Source organism: Bison bison, unplaced genomic scaffold (assembly GCF_000754665.1).
Source record: "Bison bison bison isolate TAMUID 2011002044 unplaced genomic scaffold, Bison_UMD1.0 scf7180017864472, whole genome shotgun sequence".
NCBI classification, from domain to species: domain Eukaryota; kingdom Metazoa; phylum Chordata; class Mammalia; order Artiodactyla; family Bovidae; genus Bison; species Bison bison.
The window spans coordinates 6,905,254-6,924,897 of record NW_011495033.1 but is presented as its reverse complement, the minus strand read 5'-3'; the positions used below and the strand labels follow the sequence as shown (position 1 = coordinate 6,924,897).

The 19,644-nt window shown below is 48.2% G+C and overlaps 1 protein-coding gene across 1 annotated transcript in view; it reads left to right on the top strand.

Moving 5' to 3' along the window:
- The window catches only part of ASIC2 (acid-sensing (proton-gated) ion channel 2), a 1,220,326-nt gene that overhangs the window by 1,118,305 nt on the left and 82,377 nt on the right, over positions 1-19,644 (top strand). The window contains exon 2 of the mRNA XM_010861483.1: positions 586-736. Within this exon, the coding sequence (XP_010859785.1) occupies positions 586-736 (151 nt within the window). The remainder of the gene's footprint in view (positions 1-585; positions 737-19,644) is intronic.

Genomic DNA, 19,644 nt, shown 5'->3' with positions numbered 1-19,644 from the left:
GGTTGATTGGATGTGGGGTGAGAAAGAGGAAGAGGGGACACCTGCTCTGAGGGTCTGGTTTGAGCCCCTGGGCAGGGGACAGTGCTATTCCCCGGGATACGGTGCACAGGAGAGCCATCCAGTGGGGTGCGGAGGCTGAGGAAGCCTTGATCCCACTGGGACGTGCTTGCAGTCGGGTGTCTCTGGGTCCCCCTGAAATCATGCGTATCAGGCAGCTGGATCAGTGTGTCTGGAGCCCAAGAGAAAGCTCAGGGCTGGAGGCACAGATTACAGGATAGAAAGCATACAGACTGCTTGACACTTGAAAGTGGACATGGCTGCCCCTCGGGGGTGGGGGTGGAAAGGGAAGGATTAACAGAGGGAGAGACAAGACTGCATGGCAACAAACCCCAAAGGGTGTCCAGATGTGTTCTTTGATGCCAGAATCCATCCCATTAACCGGAGGTGAGGAATCACTGGTCCCCAAGAGGGTTGACTATGATGGGCTGTGGGGACGCTGGCCTGCTGTTGGATTTCTGGGGTTCCCAGTCTGCCTGGAGCCCAGTCCAAAGTCACCCACGTGCTTCTTTCTCTTCTCTCCCTCAGGTGTTTACAAAATATGGGAAGTGTTACATGTTTAACTCAGGCGAGGATGGCAAGCCTCTGCTCACCACGGTCAAGGGGGGGACAGGCAACGGGCTGGAGATCATGCTGGACATTCAGCAGGATGAGTACCTGCCCATCTGGGGCGAGACAGGTGAGCCGGGCCAGGGGCCAGGGCAGGGGGTGAGGGCAGAGGGGAGCGGCTTCTGGGAGACCTTTGCCTGGAGCGGTTATCTTGGCCCACCCGGTGAAGGGCTGCTCTCCATCAAGGGGTGGGTGATATGCCGGTGAGTCGGAAGGACGTCCCAGCACAAACTGTGATGCCCTGAGTTTTCCTTGGATTTCACTAGGTGGGAGGGGGCTGGTGATGGGATACTGGAAAGGGAAGGCGGGTAGGCTGAGAGGAGGTGCAGAGGAAGCCTTGAATTAACAAGTCCGGTTGGAGCGGTGGGTGGCGCAATTTCAGAAGAGGAAGTGATGGACCAGCCCCTTCTGCTTCCACCATCTTGCATATCCCAACCCGGCTACAGGGCCCAGTGGAAAGGAAAGCAGGTTTCTCCCGCTGAGGGAAGGTGGAGGGGCTGCTGGAAAATGGAAGGGCACAGACTCAGCCTGCGTGAGCCCATGGGGGACCCGGGTGTACAGGTCCCAAAGCTTATTTAGTGCATCCAATTATTCGTTTATTTATTCAGCAAACTATTCATAAGCCACATATGCTATCTCAGGCTTTACACCAAAACAAGGATATTGAATTGAAAAAAGACCAAGCCCTTGATCACAGCCTAGAAGAGGAGACTCACAGACCAGTGGGACCCAAGGGTCCCCAGTGCTGAGGTGGGATGACAGCCTTCCCCTGGGAGGAGGGGGGGTTTCAGGGAAAGCATTGCAGGGCATGGGGTCCCTGGAGTCTTGAGATTATCTCATGAGATCCTCATGAGAGGGTGCAGGAAGGACAGGGAAGGCCTTGTGATGATGGAGCGGTGGTTGGAATGATACAGCGGGGAGGCCTAGGGAGGCCGGCAGCCTCTAGATCTCACCAAGTGAAGTGAAGAGGTGCCCAAGCATGGGATCCTGGATGCCAAGGAGACCCAAAGAGAGACTAACAAAGAGGGAATGGAAGAGGAAGTCTGGAGATGTGCCTGAGAGGGCCCCCAGGTAGCGGGAAGGGAGAGTAGAGTGCAGCAGGAAGGAGGCCTCGGCCCTCAGGTTGGAGCTGAGGAGGGGGTGAAGGCCAAACACCCCGGCCCTCATTTCTTGCAGCCCAGCCTCCATCCTGTGATTCCCATAGCTGTTCCCTCAGCCCGTCCTGAGGCCTGGCCCTCCCCAGTTCCAAGCCCTCCAGGCTTCTGAAGGCAGCGAGGGCCTCCACCCTGGAGAAGACTGACCACAAGCCCAGAGCTGTCTCCCATCCACCGCACCCACTCTCCAGGCTCCTCGCCTCTGAGCACCCCTCGGGGCATGTTGTGGTCACTCGTCTTGCTTCTGAAGAGTGAAATGGCCTCACAAGCATCACCCACTCACATGGATCCAGTATCGTCTCTGGGAGCTCACCTCAGGCTGCAGCCCTCTGCCAAGCAGATGCTTAGTTGAATCCATCCACTTCCCTAAATTCAGGGTCCCCACTGTCTTCTTGCCTGGAGAGTCCCCATGGACAGAGGAGCCTGGCTGGCTACAGTCCATGGGGTCTGAAAGAGTTGGGCACAATTGAGCGACTAAGCACTGCCCTCCACCAACAGATAAAGAAATGTGTTAGTGCCACGCTCTGGAAAAGGGCCCACAGAGCCTGGGTTTCCAGAACATCCTTCAGGCCAGCCTGTGTTTTGCGACCTGGGGCCCAAAGACAACCCTGGGTCCTGGAAGCTGGGACCAGGTCGCCAAGACTTGGTTCTCTACCTTGGAGACACCAGAACATATTTGCTAGTTGAACCTCTTGTGGAAAAACAGAGAAATAAAAAATAAAATGAATCCTGGAGGGACATCCCTGCTGAGCCAGTGGTTAAGAATCCGCCTGCCAATGCAAGGGACACAGGTTCAATCTCTGGTTCAGGAAGATCCCACATGCTGAGGGGCAACGAAGCCTGCACACCTAGAACCCACGCTCTGCAACAAGAGAAGCCACCACAGTGAGAAGCCTGCACACCACAACTAGACAGTAACCCCTGCTCGCCGCAACTAGAGAGAGCCCACGCACGGCAACAGAGACCCAGCACAGCCAGAAATTAAATTAAAAAGGAAAGAATCCCGGAGACCCCATACCCACAGCCTGACCAAAAGTTAGTTATATCCTTCCAGTGAATGTTGGATTTCTCACCTGTTACCTTGAGTCAGGAGCCAAAGCACATGTATAGACACACACACACACACACACACACACACACACACACACACACGCACACCCTGCCCCTGCATGCCTGTTCTCCAGAGGCCTGGTGGGAAGCAGTGATGGACAGATAGTCACATGGTGAATCTGTGGCCAAGCCAGGACTGTACTGCCCCTGGCTTCTTGACCAGCCGTCAGCCCTCATGGACCATGAGCTATATCCATTCAGGACAAATCCATAATCGTGGTTAAAGACCTACTGTGAGCCTAACACCCAGGCAGGACACGGTCGGACTGCAGAAGACACAGGACAAAGCCCCTGCCTTTCAAGCTACCATCAGGAACCAGAGCCGCACACAGAATCCAAAAGTTCCAGGCTCCCTCCTGCCCACAAAGTGAGCGTGAGTTGTCCCTAGTGAGACACCAGCACTTGTCACTCAAACTGCGTCCTCTAAGGTTGGATAATTCAGGGTGTGAAGGAGAAGAGGTTGAAAGCAGGACAGAAGCCAGAAGAAATCAGTTAGAGAAGAAACTGGTCATTGCTACAATGCTAACTGTGCTGTCCTATATGGCAGCCACACTGAGCCTTTGATATGTGATCAATGAGGAACCGAGTTTTTATTATCATTGGATGTATATTCATTTAAATCGCCACAGGGGGCGAGTGCCCGCCGTATTGGAGAGCACAGCCTCCGTAGCTCTGCTTGACCTCTTGAATTTTTGCCTTTGCAGCCATCCCCGCATTCCTCTGGGCCATAACCACCCTCCCTCCCGGCCTTCCCCTCATGTTGAGCAATAGGAAGGGCTCCTTATCTCCATCTGCCAGGGATGGAGGCTGAGGTTAGGCAACTTCATCCAGGCTACCCAGCCACGCCTCCTGCCCCACACCCAGACTTCCTCCACAGTACCTTTCTTCAGGCTGAGAAATCATTGTGTCATGAGTATTTCTTGGAGACTCTGGTCACCTCAAAGCTGCTTGTTTCCTGGCCTGGTGGAGGGTGAGCCTCACATGGGTGGAATTGACGTCCACACACCTGCTGAAGGACAAGAGAGGGCTCTGGTGAGTGAGGGATGTTTGTCTTTAAGGCCACTTGAGGAGGTGTGGCCACACTCTGCTTTTCGGTCATTGCTCCCAAAGACTGAGGGGATGGCCAAGCTTCATCCCACCTTGGTCTTTGGGAGGGAGCCGCCTTCCTGACCTGCCAAGCCAGGAGGCCCCATGGATGCCACCTTGCCTCCTTGACCTTTCCAATTCCCCTCAATCCCCAGGAAAAGGAACCTGAGTCCTTAGAGAAGAGAGATGGGTGATGATGGAGGAGAAAGGAATGGAAAGCTGGCTGTTGAGAGAGTGCCACAGACAGCTTGATGACAGAGGCAGAGAAGTAGAACAGGGAAGTAACTTTAAAGAGTCAGACCCATGATCGAACACTCAGCCCTGCCTTTACCAGCAGATCAGATAAGCGCTCTCTGCAAACTCTAAACAGTCAAGGTTGATAATGACAACCAGTAGATAGGAGGATGGTCAGACCATCCCAGAGGCAGAGACTGTTCCAAATATCCTACGCTGACGCAAGGGTCCTGGAGCACTTTATCCTCTGGGTAGCTCATTCTCAAAGCAGAGCCTCTGGGACATTCTTGCTTCACTTCTCAGAAATTTCAGGAAGCAATGAGGGAGCCATGCTTCTGGGTGTAACTCTGACCTACAGGGAGGACCTTTGGTGCCAAAGAGTGAATAAGGAAAAGACATCCACTTTGGGTGGACCCAGTCCTATGGACTCATGCTTAGCAAGTAGAAAGTGACTACAAAATCGATCAAAAATGTCCTTTCCCCCAGGCTGACAATGCCTCCTTGGTCAAATATCCTTGTGGAAGGCACCCTGGAAATATGCCACTTTAAAGAAGGCAGGCTCAGTCACAGATGGACCTGGACAGCACGCCCCCAAATCCTGAGTTTTGGATGTTACATGTTACAGGAATAAAAATGATCTGGAGAACCCTGGTTAGGCAGAGTTAAACACGTTAATTCAGGGCGGGAATTCTCCATACATCACATTATGAATCTCCAAGATAGGAATGTTGCATAAAGCATTTATTTCCCTAATGTTTTTGACCGTGGAAAACCTTTTTCATGGAGGACCTCACAAAATAGAAAAAGGACTGAAAAGCTGTCCTAGGCTACAGAAGTGCAGATTTCACGACCAGCATTTTGCTAAAGGAAATTAAATTGAAGGCAGGTGGGAGGTTGTTAAAAATGAAACTCTGTGTAGATGCCTCTGAGTAACTTCAAAGATAAAAGAAATAAGCAGTGGGTTATCTAGGCTGCACATGAGAAAACCCAGATTCAGACAAGCTTGGGCATAAAAGAATTGTATTACCCCTGGAATCCAAGGCCAGCTTCAGCAACCCAGCTGCGGGAAGGCAAAGGGGCGGCACAAGAAGCACCTGGAAACAAGAGCACCCGCCTCCTCGGGCTTTCACCCCTTCTGTTACCTCTCCTCTCTCTGATTTGCTTTTTTCTCTCTCCCTAGAGACAGGGTTTCTCCGCACATGTATCTTTTCACACATAGCTCCCAATAGATTTATAATTTTTCACATCCTACCGTCAGGGAGAGGCCACTCTGAGTCTCCCATTGTTCTATTAAAAAGAGAAAAACAAGGAAGGGACTCATTGGCCCAGCCCAGTCAGGTGCTCTCCCCTGGGCCAATCAGTGACACTGGGCGTGTCTATGGAAGGACAAGGGAGCCCTGAGGGAGCTGGGTTCCACACGCCAGTCCTGGGAATGGCCCTCCTCAGGGAGGTAGGGGTGAGCATGGGGATGGGTTACATCTGAGCAAACTGGAATCAGTGTGCTGGGAGCTCGCTAAAGACTTGCATTCTAGACAGACAGGCTCAAAATTATCGCCTTCATTCAAGCTGATGTAGAATACACTTTTTAAAATATTAATGCACTTTAATTTTTTATTTTTATATTTCCTTTTTTTTAACTTTTTATATTGTATTGATTATAGTTGATTAACAAGCCGTGATAGTTTCACGTGTCCAGCAAAGTGATTCTGTTATATGTACATATATATCTATTCTTTTTAAAATTATTTTCCCATTTAGGTTGCTACATAATATTGAGCAGATATTGTGTAGATAGCATATTGAGCAGATAGCATAGACCCTGTGCTATGCAGTAGGTCCCTTTTGAGAATACACTTTTTAAAGGATTTTTTTAATGTCGACCATTTTTAAAATCTTTATTGAATTTATTACAGTGTGGCTTCTTTTATGTTTTGGTTTTTTGGCCACAAGGCATGTGGGATCTTAGCTCCCCAGACCAGGGATCAAACCTGCATCCCCTGCATTGGAAGGTGAAGTCTTAACTGTTAATACTAGACTGCCAGGGAAGTTTTGAAAATATACTTTTTAATCAAGTAAACTCTGCCTTGATGTCCCCAAATCCTAGTGTTGGGGGAAAATGAATTTGATGTTATATTTTTAAGCATAGAAATTATTTTGAGAGTCCTCGATCTAATAGAGTCGATACCTTGCCCCATATCATCTCCCCAGGCTCATTTCCTCCTACTCAGCCCCCTGTTCACGTGGCTGTAGCCACTCTGACTTCCCTGTGACTCCCTATACACCCCAGGAAAGCTTCCCTTTGAGCACCTGCATCCTCCATTCCCTCTGCCTAGAATTGCCTGCTCGGACCATGTGGCTCATGCCCTCACCTCCGTCAAGTCTTGCTCTGCTCTCACCTCCCCTCACTGCCCTATTTAAAACTGCACTCCACCCCACTCCTCACCCCTCCTGGTCTGTTTTGCTTGTCCTCTGTTCCACATCATGTCATCTTCAAGTATGCCATATGAGTTACTTATTTACTAATATTTGGGGTTGTGAATCTGTCTCTATTGAAACACAGGCTACAAAAGGTTAGGGATCTTGGACTGTCTGCCTCACTGACATATACCAGGGCAATAGATATCTGTTGATACATTTGTTGAGAGAGAGAAAATATCGCTGTACTGTGCACGGTGATGGGACCAGGGTGGCTGGTTGGTTCAGTCACTACATCGTGTCCAACTCTTGCAACCCCATGGACTGTAGCCCACCAGGCTCCTCCATCCATGGGATTCTCCAGGCAAGAATACCAGAGTAGGTTGCCATTTCCTTCTCCAGGGGATCTTTGATCCCGACTCAGGGATCAAACTTGAGTCTCTTTCATTGCCATCAGTTTTTGTTGTTTTTTTTTTCACCATTGAGCCACCAATGCCATGAACATTCTGTCCCATGAATCCCCAAAGTGACCCTCCAATCAACGTATAATCCCCATTGCAAAATAAAGAAGCTGAAGCCCAGAGAGGTTGAGGAAGCTCCCCAAGAACACACACCTTGCTAAGTAGTTGAACCCAGCTGAAAACCCACTTATGGACCCACAAGCAAGTCTCCTTCCACTGCATTCCTTTAAAACTCAAAAAAGTGATTGTAAAGGCACAGCCATAAAAATATCTCAGAAAAAAATATTCCAGTGACATCTTTGGAGACAGAATGGCATATAATGATAGGTCTGTTGCTGTTCTCCCTTTCTATTTTTTTCCTCTTTTTTTTCCCATAGCAGAATCCTTGTATTGAACAAAAGGTTTAGCACAGCCCCAATATATAAAGCAGATAAAGGAAGAGCTGCTCTGGTTCAACTGGAGATAGTTTAATTTCTCCATGCTCCACTGTGGCCAACCTTGAGACTCTCTGAGGAACCCTAGGGCTCCAAGGAACCCAATTTGAAAACCACTGAGTAAGTGGGACTTCTCTGGTCTGGGGTTAAGATGGTGCTTTCAATCCCTGGTTGAGGAATTAAGATCCCATGTGCCACGAGGCATGGCGAAATAAAAATAAAAGCAAATCTTTCTTAAAATTAAAAAAAAAAAAAAGGCTGAATGGGCAGCTGATGCTATTGGGAATGAAAAGCACCCATTGGTCCTATGGCTTGTGTACATCCTGGGATCAGTTCTACTTCTATCCCTCTTCTCCTGGAATGGTAAAAGGAGCCCATGATGTGCCCACTGAGCCTCAGGGAAGATTATGGTCTAAACTTCTGAGTGGACACAGTGGAATGAACATAACTTTGTATGGAGGCTCCCTCCCAAATCTCTCCTAAATGGCAATTGAGAATTTTTTTTTTCAAGTATAAACCCACAAGGCCAAAGAAGATGGGAAAGAAGAGAACAGTAGTTGTCAGCAAGTTTATGGAAAGTGGAGAGCAGATGTTAATTGACTGGTCAGAGCAGACAAGGCTGAAGGATCGGGGTCTGCACAGGGAAACTGATTAAAGCCAAACAGTTCTGTCCATAGACAACCCCCTTCCTTGAGAAAGGATGAGGATTGGAGGCATCAGATGTTGCAGACAATGAGGATGAGAGGTGCAGCTAAAACTAGGAGGATTAGTTAGAAGTCTGTGAAAGAAGTTATGCAACCAAATATCTCTTTACACCCGAGCAAAAAATCAGATTGAAAAATAGATAGGCTCAGGACTTCCCTGGTGGTCTAGCAGTTCAGAGTCTGCCTTGCAATGCATGAGACACGGGTTCGATCCCTGGTCCGGGAACCCCCTCCCGCATGCCAGGGAGCAACTAGGTCCTTGTGTCTCAACTAGAGAGTCCGTGCAGCACAATAAAAGATACTGCACGTGGCAGCAAAGAGCCCCAGGCCACAACTGAGACCCACTGCAGCCAAATAAATAAATGAACAAGTAAATTCATTTTAAAAAAGAAATAGATGGGCTCTGGACTGGGGGAAACCAGACTTTTGGACTCTGTGGGAGAAGGCGAGGGTGGGTTGATTTGAGAGAATAGCATTGAAACATGTATATTACCATATGTGAAATAGATCGCCAGTCCAGGTTCAATGCATGAGACAGGGTGCTCAGGGCTGGTGCACTGGGACGACCCTGAGGGATGGGATGGGGAAGGAGGTGGGAGCGGGGTTCAGAATCGGGGACACATGTACACCCATGGCTGATTCATGTCAATGTATGGCAGAAACCACTACAATAGTGTAAAGTAATGAGCCTCCAATTAATTTTTTTTAAAAAAGAAAAAAATGAACTAATTTTAAGAAAGGGGAAAAACAAAACTGAGGGCAGGGGTGAGGTGCTGTGTAGAAACCAGGGAGATACAATGAGCTTCTGCCTCCTGAGTAGTGAGGTCCTCAGTCAGACTAATCTACCCCTCCCACCCCTAACCAGAAGCCTGGAGACACTGACCAGCTCAAGAGAAAATACCCACAGAGAATGACAGGCAGAAGTCCCCATACAGTTAGATCATCCTAGGGTGAAATCCCCTGGTAATCCTCCCACATACAAAGAAGACTGCCCAGACACTAACTCTTAATGATGAATGGAGAGTCAAAAAGTCAAGCCCTTGAGAGAAGCCACTTAACAGAAAGGGGCTTCCCAGGTGGCACAATTGAAAAGAATCTGCTTGCCAATGCAAGAGATTTGAGTTTGATCCCTGGATTAGGAAGATCCCTTAGAGAAGGAAATGGCAACCCACTCCAATAGTCTTGCCTGGGAAATCCCACGGACAGAGGAGCCTGGCGGACTACAGTCTACGGGGTTGCAGAATTGGACACAACTGAGCGACTGAGCCTGCACACACACTAACAGGAAAGGAATCAAAACCAAATAAACAGAAAAGAAACTTTGAGGAAATAGAGATAATGGTTAATGGCATGAGTTCTAGAGCCTTGGTTCAAATCTCAGCTATTCAGCTTACCAGCTGCGTGACCTCAGACAAGTTACTTAGCCTCTCTGAGCCTCAGTTCCATTATCTCTAAAACGAGAATAATATTATTATCTATTCTTTAAGGTTGTTAGGAAGGTAGATAGGGGTTCATATTTTTGTGAAACACTTAGCAAAGTGCCTGAATAATATCAGGCACTATGTACGTGTCTGATAAATAAAAAATAAATGCAGAAAGCAGAAGGAAACTTCAAAACATTTTAATTAAAATTCTCAAGAGGTAAGAGATGATACTGCATTTGTAAACACCAGCTATTAAAATTGGATGCTATTAAAAAGTAACATCCAAAGAAAAAAATTTTTTAAAACCTACTGAAAATTAAAAATATGATTGCAAACATTTTTTAAACCCACAGAAGGATTGGAATTGAGGAAATTGCCTGAAAAGTAAAACAAAAAAGACGAACAGATGGAAAATGGGAGAGAAAAAAATGCAAAAATGAGAAAGCAAACCGAGAAAGCTCAACATCCTACAACTAAAATTTCTAGAATTACAAAAGTGAGAGTGGAGAAGAAGATGTTGCCAAAGAAATAAAATAAGAAAAATTCCCAACTGACCCACATGATTTTCCATAATGAAAGAATTCACTAAGTCCTATCTGCAATAAGTGGCAAGAGAACCAGACCAAGATGCATCCTTGCAAAATTCAGGCTCACAAAGAGAACATTTCAAAAGGTTCTGGAGAGGAAAAACCCAGTCAAATACCTAGAATCTAAAATTAGAATCAATTTCTCAATGCATGCAGTAGAAGCCAGAAGACGCAGAATGCCTTCAAATTTGGGGCAGGGCCCAGGGAGCAGGAATCTTTCTTATCTAAGAGAGAACTCTATATCCAGCAACCTATAAATTAAGTAAGGATAGAATTTGGTTTCAAATATATTTGATATATCAAGAGTAGAACATTTAATTTCTGCTCCCTTAAGGGCTTCACTGCACATGGTGATTGCAGCCATGAAATTAAAAGACACTTACTCCTTGGAAGGAAAGTTATGACCAACCTAGATAGCATATTGAAAAGCAGAGACAGTACTTTGCCAACAAAGGTCTGTCTAGTCAAGGCTATGGTTTTTCCAGTGGTCATGTACGGATGTGAGAGTTGGACTGTGAAGAAAGCTGAGCACTGAAGAATTAATGCTTTTGAACTGTGGTGTTGGAAAAGACTCTTGAGAGTCCCTTGGACTGCAAGGAAATCCAACCAGTCCATTCTAAAGGAGATCAGCCCTGGGTGTTCTTTGGAAGGAATGATGCTAAAGCTGAAATTCCAGTACTTTGGCCACCTCATTGGAAAAGACTCTGATGCTGGGAGGGATTGGGGACAGGAGGAAAAGGGGATGACAGAGGATGAGATGGCTGGATGGCATCACTGACTCGATGGATGTGAGTTTGAGTGAACTCCGGGAGTTGGTGATGGACAGGGAGGCTTGGCATGCTGCGATTCATGGGGTCGCAAAGAGTTGGACGCGACTGAGTGACTGAACTGAACTGAACTGAAGGGCTTCCCTGATGGTCATATGGTGACAAATCTGCCTGCAATGCTGAAGACCCAGGTTCAATCCCTGGGTCGAGAAGATCCCCTGGAGAAGGGAATGGCAACCCACTCCAGTATTCTTCCCTGGAGAATTCCGTGGACGGAGGAGCCTGATGGGTCCATGGGGTCGCAGAGAGTCTGACACTCCTGGACAGTTAACACTTTGGGTTCCCTGTTGGCTCAGATGGTAAAGAATCCACCTGTAATGTAGGAGACCTGGGTTTTGACTCTGGATCAGAAAGATATGTTACAGTATTATCAATCATAGTCACCATGTTTTACATAAAATCTTCTGACCTTAGACATCTTATAACTGAAAGTTTGTACATTTGTACACCTTTACTACCTTCTCCATTCCACCCACCCCCAGCCCTTGGCAACCACTTTTCCGCTCTTTCTATAACTTTGATCTTTTTTTTTTTTTTTGCTATTTCTGCCATAGGTACAAGCCAAACAAAACAAAAAGAAAAAAAAATAGGAAAAACAAAACAGTTTCACAAGGAAGAGATCAAAAATGTTATATACTCTAAGGCTGGGGTGTGGGTAATATTTGCATAGTCATAATTAAGTGAAAGCTGGATACTGACGTCTAGGTGAAAGGCAAGGGAGTATGCAGGATATTTCATATAAGGAGCTTACAGCTTCAGCTCCCATGGTGGAAATTCAGTAGATAATACTTAAAAGTTATAAAAATCAAGAAATAACTGTCAAGCAGTTGATGTCCATGAAACTATGAAAGTCAGTTCTGGGAGAAACAGCTCCAACTCTTGAGAGAAATTGCCTCTGAGGAGTGTGTCTCAGGGGATGGGGAGAGGTGGAGCAGGAAAATACGGTTTTTCATTAAAAGCCTTGAGGTACCATTTGGCTCTTAAAATTATGTACATGTATTGCTTTGATCAAAATTAAAATTAAATTAAAAAATAATCATAAATTTTCCATATAGCTGGAGGGCCTGAGCAACTCTCAAAGGTAGCATGGTTCCCAGCCCCCATCACAAATGGGACAGAGCAAGAGTGGAGGGAGATGGTTGCTATGGTTTCCCTAACATCTCTGCCTCCAGGAGAGACTTTTGTGCTAGTGCCTGGTACCAAGGACCTCTCCACAAGGAGAGGTGTGGGCTCTGGCTGAATTCTGAGAGTCTAGAGCACCCGACTATGCTGCTTGCAGCCAGCTGTGATTCTGAGCTTGCTCTCAAGAGTGGACCTTTGTCCTGGAGAGGTGGTCTCCACAGGTGCCAAAGAATGTGGAGAAATGCTGCCATGAGTCAGAAGCACTCTTGAAGGCAGGCATCAATTAAGCAGATCAATCTGTGAAGACCTGCTTCATGCAGATGCTAAGTGCTATGCAGGTGCTCTAGTTAAATCTCCCAGGCAGCCAGGCAATGGTCGGAGGGGACCATCTAGGAGGTGGATGAAACAGCCCCAGTTCAGAGCTCACGTCTCACAGAGCCTACTGTGTGCCCGACACTCAGGGATACAGATGTAAGGCCCAGTCCAGGTTTTCAAAGCATTCACGGTCTAGGGCTATCCCAAGGGCTCCTATTATGTAGGACATGGAAACTCATTGATCCAAGGGTTCTCACGTTAAATGCCTCAAGGAATGGCAGGCAATTGCACTCTGCTTGGGACACATGTAAGCAATTAAATGCCTCGAAGTGTTAAGACAGATAGAGGAAAGCTGGGGTACAAAGGAGGAGATAAATTGTTCTGGAAGAGAAGAAAAGTGTTTCTCAAGGAGGCTTCAGAAAGGAGATGACCTCTGGTCCCATGCTCAGGCCTGTTTGCCAGGTGGCTGGGCAGTATGTGAGGGTCAGAGGAGGGGATAAGTCATAGGGAGGGGAAATGCCATGCAGAGGGAGGGGAATTGAGTGCAAAGGCCAGGCCCAGCCCCTGGTGTCCCGAGGTGGCTGGGTCCAGGGGTGAGGTCTGGGGCTGGAGAGGTAGGCAGAGACCAGCCCTCCACAGGCCTGGTGTGCTCTGTTGCAGCCTAGATCTTCCCCTGCGGGTCCTGCTACCCACAGTGTGGTCCTCCAGCCAACAGCACTGGCAACCCTAGAGAGCTCCCCAGTAATGCAGAACTCAGACCCCATCCCAAGTCTGCCCGGTAACAGGATCCCCGGTGACTCACATTCAAGTAGGAGAAGCTCTGATCTAGACCACTGTTCCCATCCTTTGGAAATACGAGGATGCCTTTTTAACACCCTGGATATTTCTCAGACGTCACCCACACGTGAATGCTATCGTGTTTTTAACATTCATTTATTGAAAAAAATTCAATAACAAAAAGTTGCTATGAATTTGATAATGCTTTGAACAAGATTTGCAATCTACATACAGGATCTGTTCAGCAATCTGGTGGGACCTAACTTCTGCTGGCAGGGTGCATCAACAGAATCTTTATCAACAGATCCTAATCATTCACCAACTTCCCCTATAGTTTCAGAGACTTGGCACTTTCTCCTACACGCTGGTTACCCTCCCAGACTTATCAGCCCTCTCAGTCATTTATAATCTCTGAGCCTGAATGAACTAGGGAAACTCATTATTTAAGTAATCCTTGAAATAAATCTTTTTGTAATGAGCCTAGACCCAACTCCACATTCGGTGCCTTCTCTAATGTACGTTTGGTAACCGTTCTGTTTAATAGAATTGCACTTCTCTGTTGCATAACCAAGACCTAACATTAACCCTCACCCTGCCTGACCCTCAAGCCGCAAGCATCTAACCAACTGTCCTGGGTGTTCTCAGGTTTTGACCCTCCAAATACCAGAAGCTTGCATGTCCATTGGCTCAGAAAGCCTGGTTTACTTCTTTGAGAAAGGGATGCTCTGTCTCTGGGCACAAGCTGTGCCCACGCTAACCCTACCCAGTGTAAGAAATGGGACCTCCGGAACTCCACAAGCCATGCAGGACAGGTGGTTCTCCTGGGGGGTTGGAGAGAGGGTCCGAGGACCCTCCCCACATATGCCTGGCCAAGCCAAGCACATCCCTAAGCGCACCTCAGCTAGTGAGCACTTCAGATACAAAGATTCACTGCAGTCAGCTCTGTTGGGGTCAGCATGAAAACAAGAGTGCTCCGTGGGACTTCCCTGGCGGTCCAGTGGTTAAGACTCCATGTTTCCAATGCCAGGGGCATGTGTTTGATCCCCGGTCGGGGGTCTAAGAACCCATATGCCAAATAAATAAATAAATTGATTAAATAAATTCTCCTAGAAAATAAGTTAAAAATACTTAAAAAAAAAAAAGTGCTTCAGTGGTTATATCTTCAGATCCTGGAAGAAGGGGTGGAGCTAGAAAAAGGGGATAAAATCTATAAGCAGGCAATTTTCAACTCAGTGCAAAGATACACTTTGGAAACCAAAGACTACCCCTGCAGGTAGTGACGTTTTCATTCCCAACTGCGCTCCAACCAACAGCTGCCCTTCAGTGGACACTGGGGCAGAGGGGCCTCCTGCTGCCTCTCAGAGGTGAGGTGGTAGATACCCTCTGGGGATGCTCCCCGTCAGTATCCAACCAGGAAACCAGCAGCACCCACAGACCAGGTAATACAAGGAACGATTAGTGAAGGGCTAGTCCACAAAGGTGCAGGCAAGGCTTGAAGAAGGCAGTACCAATGGGGCTTCCAGGCAGCGCTAGTGGTACCTGCCTGCCAATGCAGGAGGCGCAAGAGACACAGGTTTGATCCCTGGGTCGGGAAGATCCCCTGGAGGAGGGCATGGCAACCCACTCCAGTATTCTTGCCTGGAGAATCCCATGGACAGAGGAGCCTGGCAGGCTACAGTCCATAGGGTCAGAAAGAACTGGACACGACTGGAGTGACTTAGCATGCATGCACACGCCAATGGGGCTGTGTGCTGAGCCTGGTAGCAGAGAGAGCCATTTCCAAGCCTGGGAAACAAGGAAAGAGCCAATATCAGAATGGAGAGCTAGTCCCCCAGCCCGGGGCTGTGCCCTTCAAGGTGGCATGCAGCTGACCCACAGGGACCAGAGGACAGAGTGGAGAGACTAAATAACCCAGCCTGACTCTCCTGTCTCCCCTTGTTTATCACCTGGGCCCAACACTCGCTAAAGCCAACCAGAAGCTAGAAGGCAAGGGAGGCCAGCAGTACACTCTACCCAAGGGCAGCTCCCGGAGCAGAGAGCAGAGTGGAGAGGATGGTGAGGGGACACGCAGAGCCATCCTGCGCTGAGATGCATCTCACCATATGGCTGACCTCCCTCCCACCCTTCACTCCCAAGCTAGCCATCCTAGCCACTGTTACAGTTTCCTCCAACCCAAGATTGCTTTATGCCAGTACATCCTTGCCTTAGCCTAGAAAATTCCTCCAGATTTTCAGACGCTTCTTTGCCTCCCTCTCTCCAGTGTTTATTGCCTCGGTTCGCTTCCTGTAATTTGCAAAGATTAAAGATATAAGCTGCTTTCCTTGCGATGTGCTTTCTCTGCTCCATTATGCACTCTGCCCCTCGCTCCCCATCTCTTCCCGCAGAGCTTCCCAGCCCTTTCTGCAGGCACAGGAAATGCTCGCCTTTGCCTGCTGCCAACCATGACCTGGCTGCTAAAAAAAATGCTGGGAGACTCTGGTTTCTGCAGGTTGAAGCCTCTTTACTACCTTCCTCCTGATTCAACATCACCTTTCATGTTAGGCCATCAGGATCTCAGCTTGGTCCCAATTAGCAAGGGCTTCTGACGCTGTGTGCGTGTAGTAACTTCCCGTTCTCTGCTCTCTGTCTCTCTCTGGGGCTTTGAATCCTGGTGTTCGTGATGTGTAAACAAATCCTCCACTGCACCGGGAGCCTGCCCTCTTTGAAGCCACTCAGTGTTGAATCATTTGGTGGCAAAAGGAATAGGAAGATGTGAACATTTCTGTCCAGCACCAAGCAGGGTTATCATCAGGGTTGGCTTCGTGGGTGTGTGAGCACTGCAGTCACACAGGCTCAGGAGGGTCACACTCTTGAGCTTTTTGTGTTTTGGCTGCTCTGCGCGGCATATAGGATCTTAGTTCCCTAAGCAGGGATCAAACCCATGCCTCCTGCATTGGAAGCACAGGGTCTTAACCATCAGATCACCAGGGAAATCCCAGACTCTTGGTTTGGTGCTTTGCTATGGCAGCTCAATGGTAAAGAATCCACCTGCTGATGCAGGAAATACGGTTTCGATCCCTGGGTCAGAAAGTTCCCCTGGAGAAGAAAACGGCAACCCACTCCAGTATTCTTGCCCAGGAAATCCCAGGGACAGGGGAGCCTGAAGGGCTGCAGTCCATGGGGTCGAAAAAGAGTCGGACATGACTTAGTGACTAAAGAACAACAACAACCGCTAACTTGAGTTTCTCAGTAAGTTTTTGACAGTGGGCCCCACATTTTCTTTTGGTTCCCAGAATTGTGCAGATGGTCCCAGTTATGGCTACTGTTATTATCACTGCTGTTGCTGTTGTTTTGTGTGCAGCCCAGCGGCATCTCAGCAGATGAGGCCTTCTGCCTCCTGCAACACGGGAGGGATCCTATCTCTGGGCGGTAGGTGGTGCTGGTGTTTCCCAGGGTCCAGGTAAACCCTGGGCAGACTCCCAGCAGGTCTAAGGGCAGGGAACAGTCAACGTAGCAGAGGACACTCCCTCACTAATTCACTTCATTCCACAAACAATTACTGAGCTCTGCTCTGTTCCAGGCACTTTCAGGGATATGACAATGAAAAGGATATTATCTTTCTCCAGCCCCCAGAGCTTTGAACCAGGTCATCCGCTCACACAAAATAAACCATATTCCTAGTTGGGGGAAGGAAGAGTGTCAAATTGGGAGTCAAAATGCCTGGGTTTTGACCCCTGCTCTGTTCTTAACTTGCTGTGTGACCTTGGCCAAATCACTTCCCTTCTCTGCACTAGATCACTGCTTGCCCACATGTGTTTGGCCGCATATAATTTGTATCAGAATCCCTGGACATGCAGATTCCCGAGCTTCACCCCAGAGACATAGTACCAGAATTTCTAGGGATGAAACTTCCCTGGTGGTCCAGTGGTTAAGAACCCGCCTGCCAATGCAGGGGACAAGGGTTCAATCCCTGGTCCAGGACGATTCCACGTGTGTGGAGCAACTAAGCCCGTGTGCCACAATTACTGAAGCCCATGCACCCAGAGTCCATGCTCCGCAACAAGAGAAGCCACTGCAATGAGAAGCCCGTGCCCTGCAATGAAGAGCAGCCCCCGCTGGCCGCAACTAAAGAAAACCTCCCCACCGCAATGAAGATCCAGTGCAACCAAAAATAAATAAATATTTTTTAAAAGGAAAGGTTTTCTAATTAATTTTTTTATAAAAGGAAAATTCCCAGGAGTGGTCACCCAGAGCACTGCACATGATTGCAACTTGCCTTCTATTCTGGTATCCTTTGGAGGTAACATGAGCTGAGCCTTTGGTTCTAACAATCTGGGCTTCATGGCATCATTTCTTAAAGTGGGTCTTTGTATTTGCACTGAGAGTGAGTCTTGTCCAGAAGAGGCAAGAGCCGAGGGGATAAGTGCCGGGCAGGCACTGGAGGGGACTGTTGTGCCTTATCAAACTGAAGAATTGCTCCATAGAGGGGAGCTGAGGGCAGTTCTGTGAAGGAAGAGTAAGTCTTATCTGGAGATGTGAGAGTGAGTGGTGCTCTGGGAGGACAGGGTCAGGGAGCCTCTGGGACTGGGCGTGGGCTGACCACAGACATGCGCAGCTCTGCTGCTCAGCACCCCGCCCAAATCTCCTGCTTCTGGACAAGAGACACAGCAGGGTACCTGCATAGGGAAGCGGGCTGCTCAAGCCCTTTTCACCCCTGCTGCTCTGAGATGCCTCGGGTCTGCTCACAGCTGACAGTCTACAACTACACTGGCCAGTAAGGTGGTCAGCAGTCACATGTGGCTACTTAATTTTAATTAATTAAAATTCAGTTGGATAAAATAATGAACAGATAAATAAAGCAGGCCAGATAAAGGTAAATATGTGAAATGATGTATATGTTAATAAGAGGTGGAACCCTTTAAATTTTAATTAATTAAAATTCAATTGGCTAAAAAGTAAATAGATAATAAAGCAGGCCAGGAAAAGGTACACATGTGCCGTGACTGTTGTTCAGTCGCTCTCTCGTGTCCAACTCTTTGCAACCCCATGGACTGCAGCACACCAGGCTTCTCTGTCCTTCACCATCCCTGGGAGTTTGCTTGAACTCATGTCCATTGAGTCAGTGATGCCATCCAACCATCTCATCCTCTGTCACCCCCTTCTCCTCCTGCCTTCAATCTTTCACAGCATCAGGGTCTTTTCCAATGAGTCGGCTCTTTGCATCAGGTGGCCAAAGTATTGGAGCTTCAGCTTCAGCATCATTCCTTCCAATGGATATATTAATTAACCCGTTGAGGGGGGAAGGATCCTTTCACAATGTATACATATATCAAATTATCCCACTGTGCCCTTTAAAAACCATATGATTTTGTCAACTATGCTTCAAAAAAGTTGGGGGGGTTATTTATTTTTTTATCTATTCATTTATCAATTCAGTTCCTCAGTTGCACTAGTCACGTTTCCTGTAGCTAACAGTACCAAGTGGGATCACACAGATTATAAAACACTCTGTCTTCGCAGAAGGTTCCTCTAGACAGCACTGTCCTGAAGGAGGCAGAAACCTGATTCATCGTTTTCTGCTCATCCGGTGGCTGCATGTTTGTAACGATATGAGAATACTTTGGAATTTACTCTACCCGGCCCCAGCTGCTTTCTGGAATAAACGCCCCATCCAAACCCTAACTCAGTCTGAGAAGCCTTGAGCGGCTCTCGCTAACACAGGCATGCCTGGCTGTCTGCCTTGCCCATTACTCATAGCCCTTCTGACACCAAGTCCTCATTCCTCATTTCTCCCTGTAACCACCGGCTCCTCCTCCGAGCCTGTCTGACAGGCTCGAAGGTTTCCGAAGCTCGCTTTTATATCGCAGGCACACAGCTGCACTAGCTCTGGAAAATGCGTTTTGGCATCTCGCCTGTCCCACCCCCCTGCAGCTCACTGAATGTGCTTTTTGTTCACCCAGGCACGGGCATTCCTGTCCCCCAGCATCACCGGTGTTCACTCTCCTCCCCCATCACAGCCTGTTCTTTAGGCTCGTTGGGCGGGCCTTAGAAAACACAGCCCCTGACAGCTGGCCGCTCAGCCCTACTCTCCCCACCCCGTCCGCCTTCTCTGGCATTCCCCCTTCCTGATGGAGCTGTGGGCTAAGCCCTGGGCTGGACTGTGGGTACCAGACAGAGCAAGAAGCCCTCTCTTCTCTTGAGGCATCCACCATCCACCGAACAGCTCGACACAAGCACGGAGGGACGTGGGCGGGAGTTTGGGTGGAGCGATCTGGGTAAAGAGACGGCGGAAGAGTTGACCCGGCTGCAGGAAAAGTGGAGATGTCCCTGGGACTCTCTCCTGCTCCAG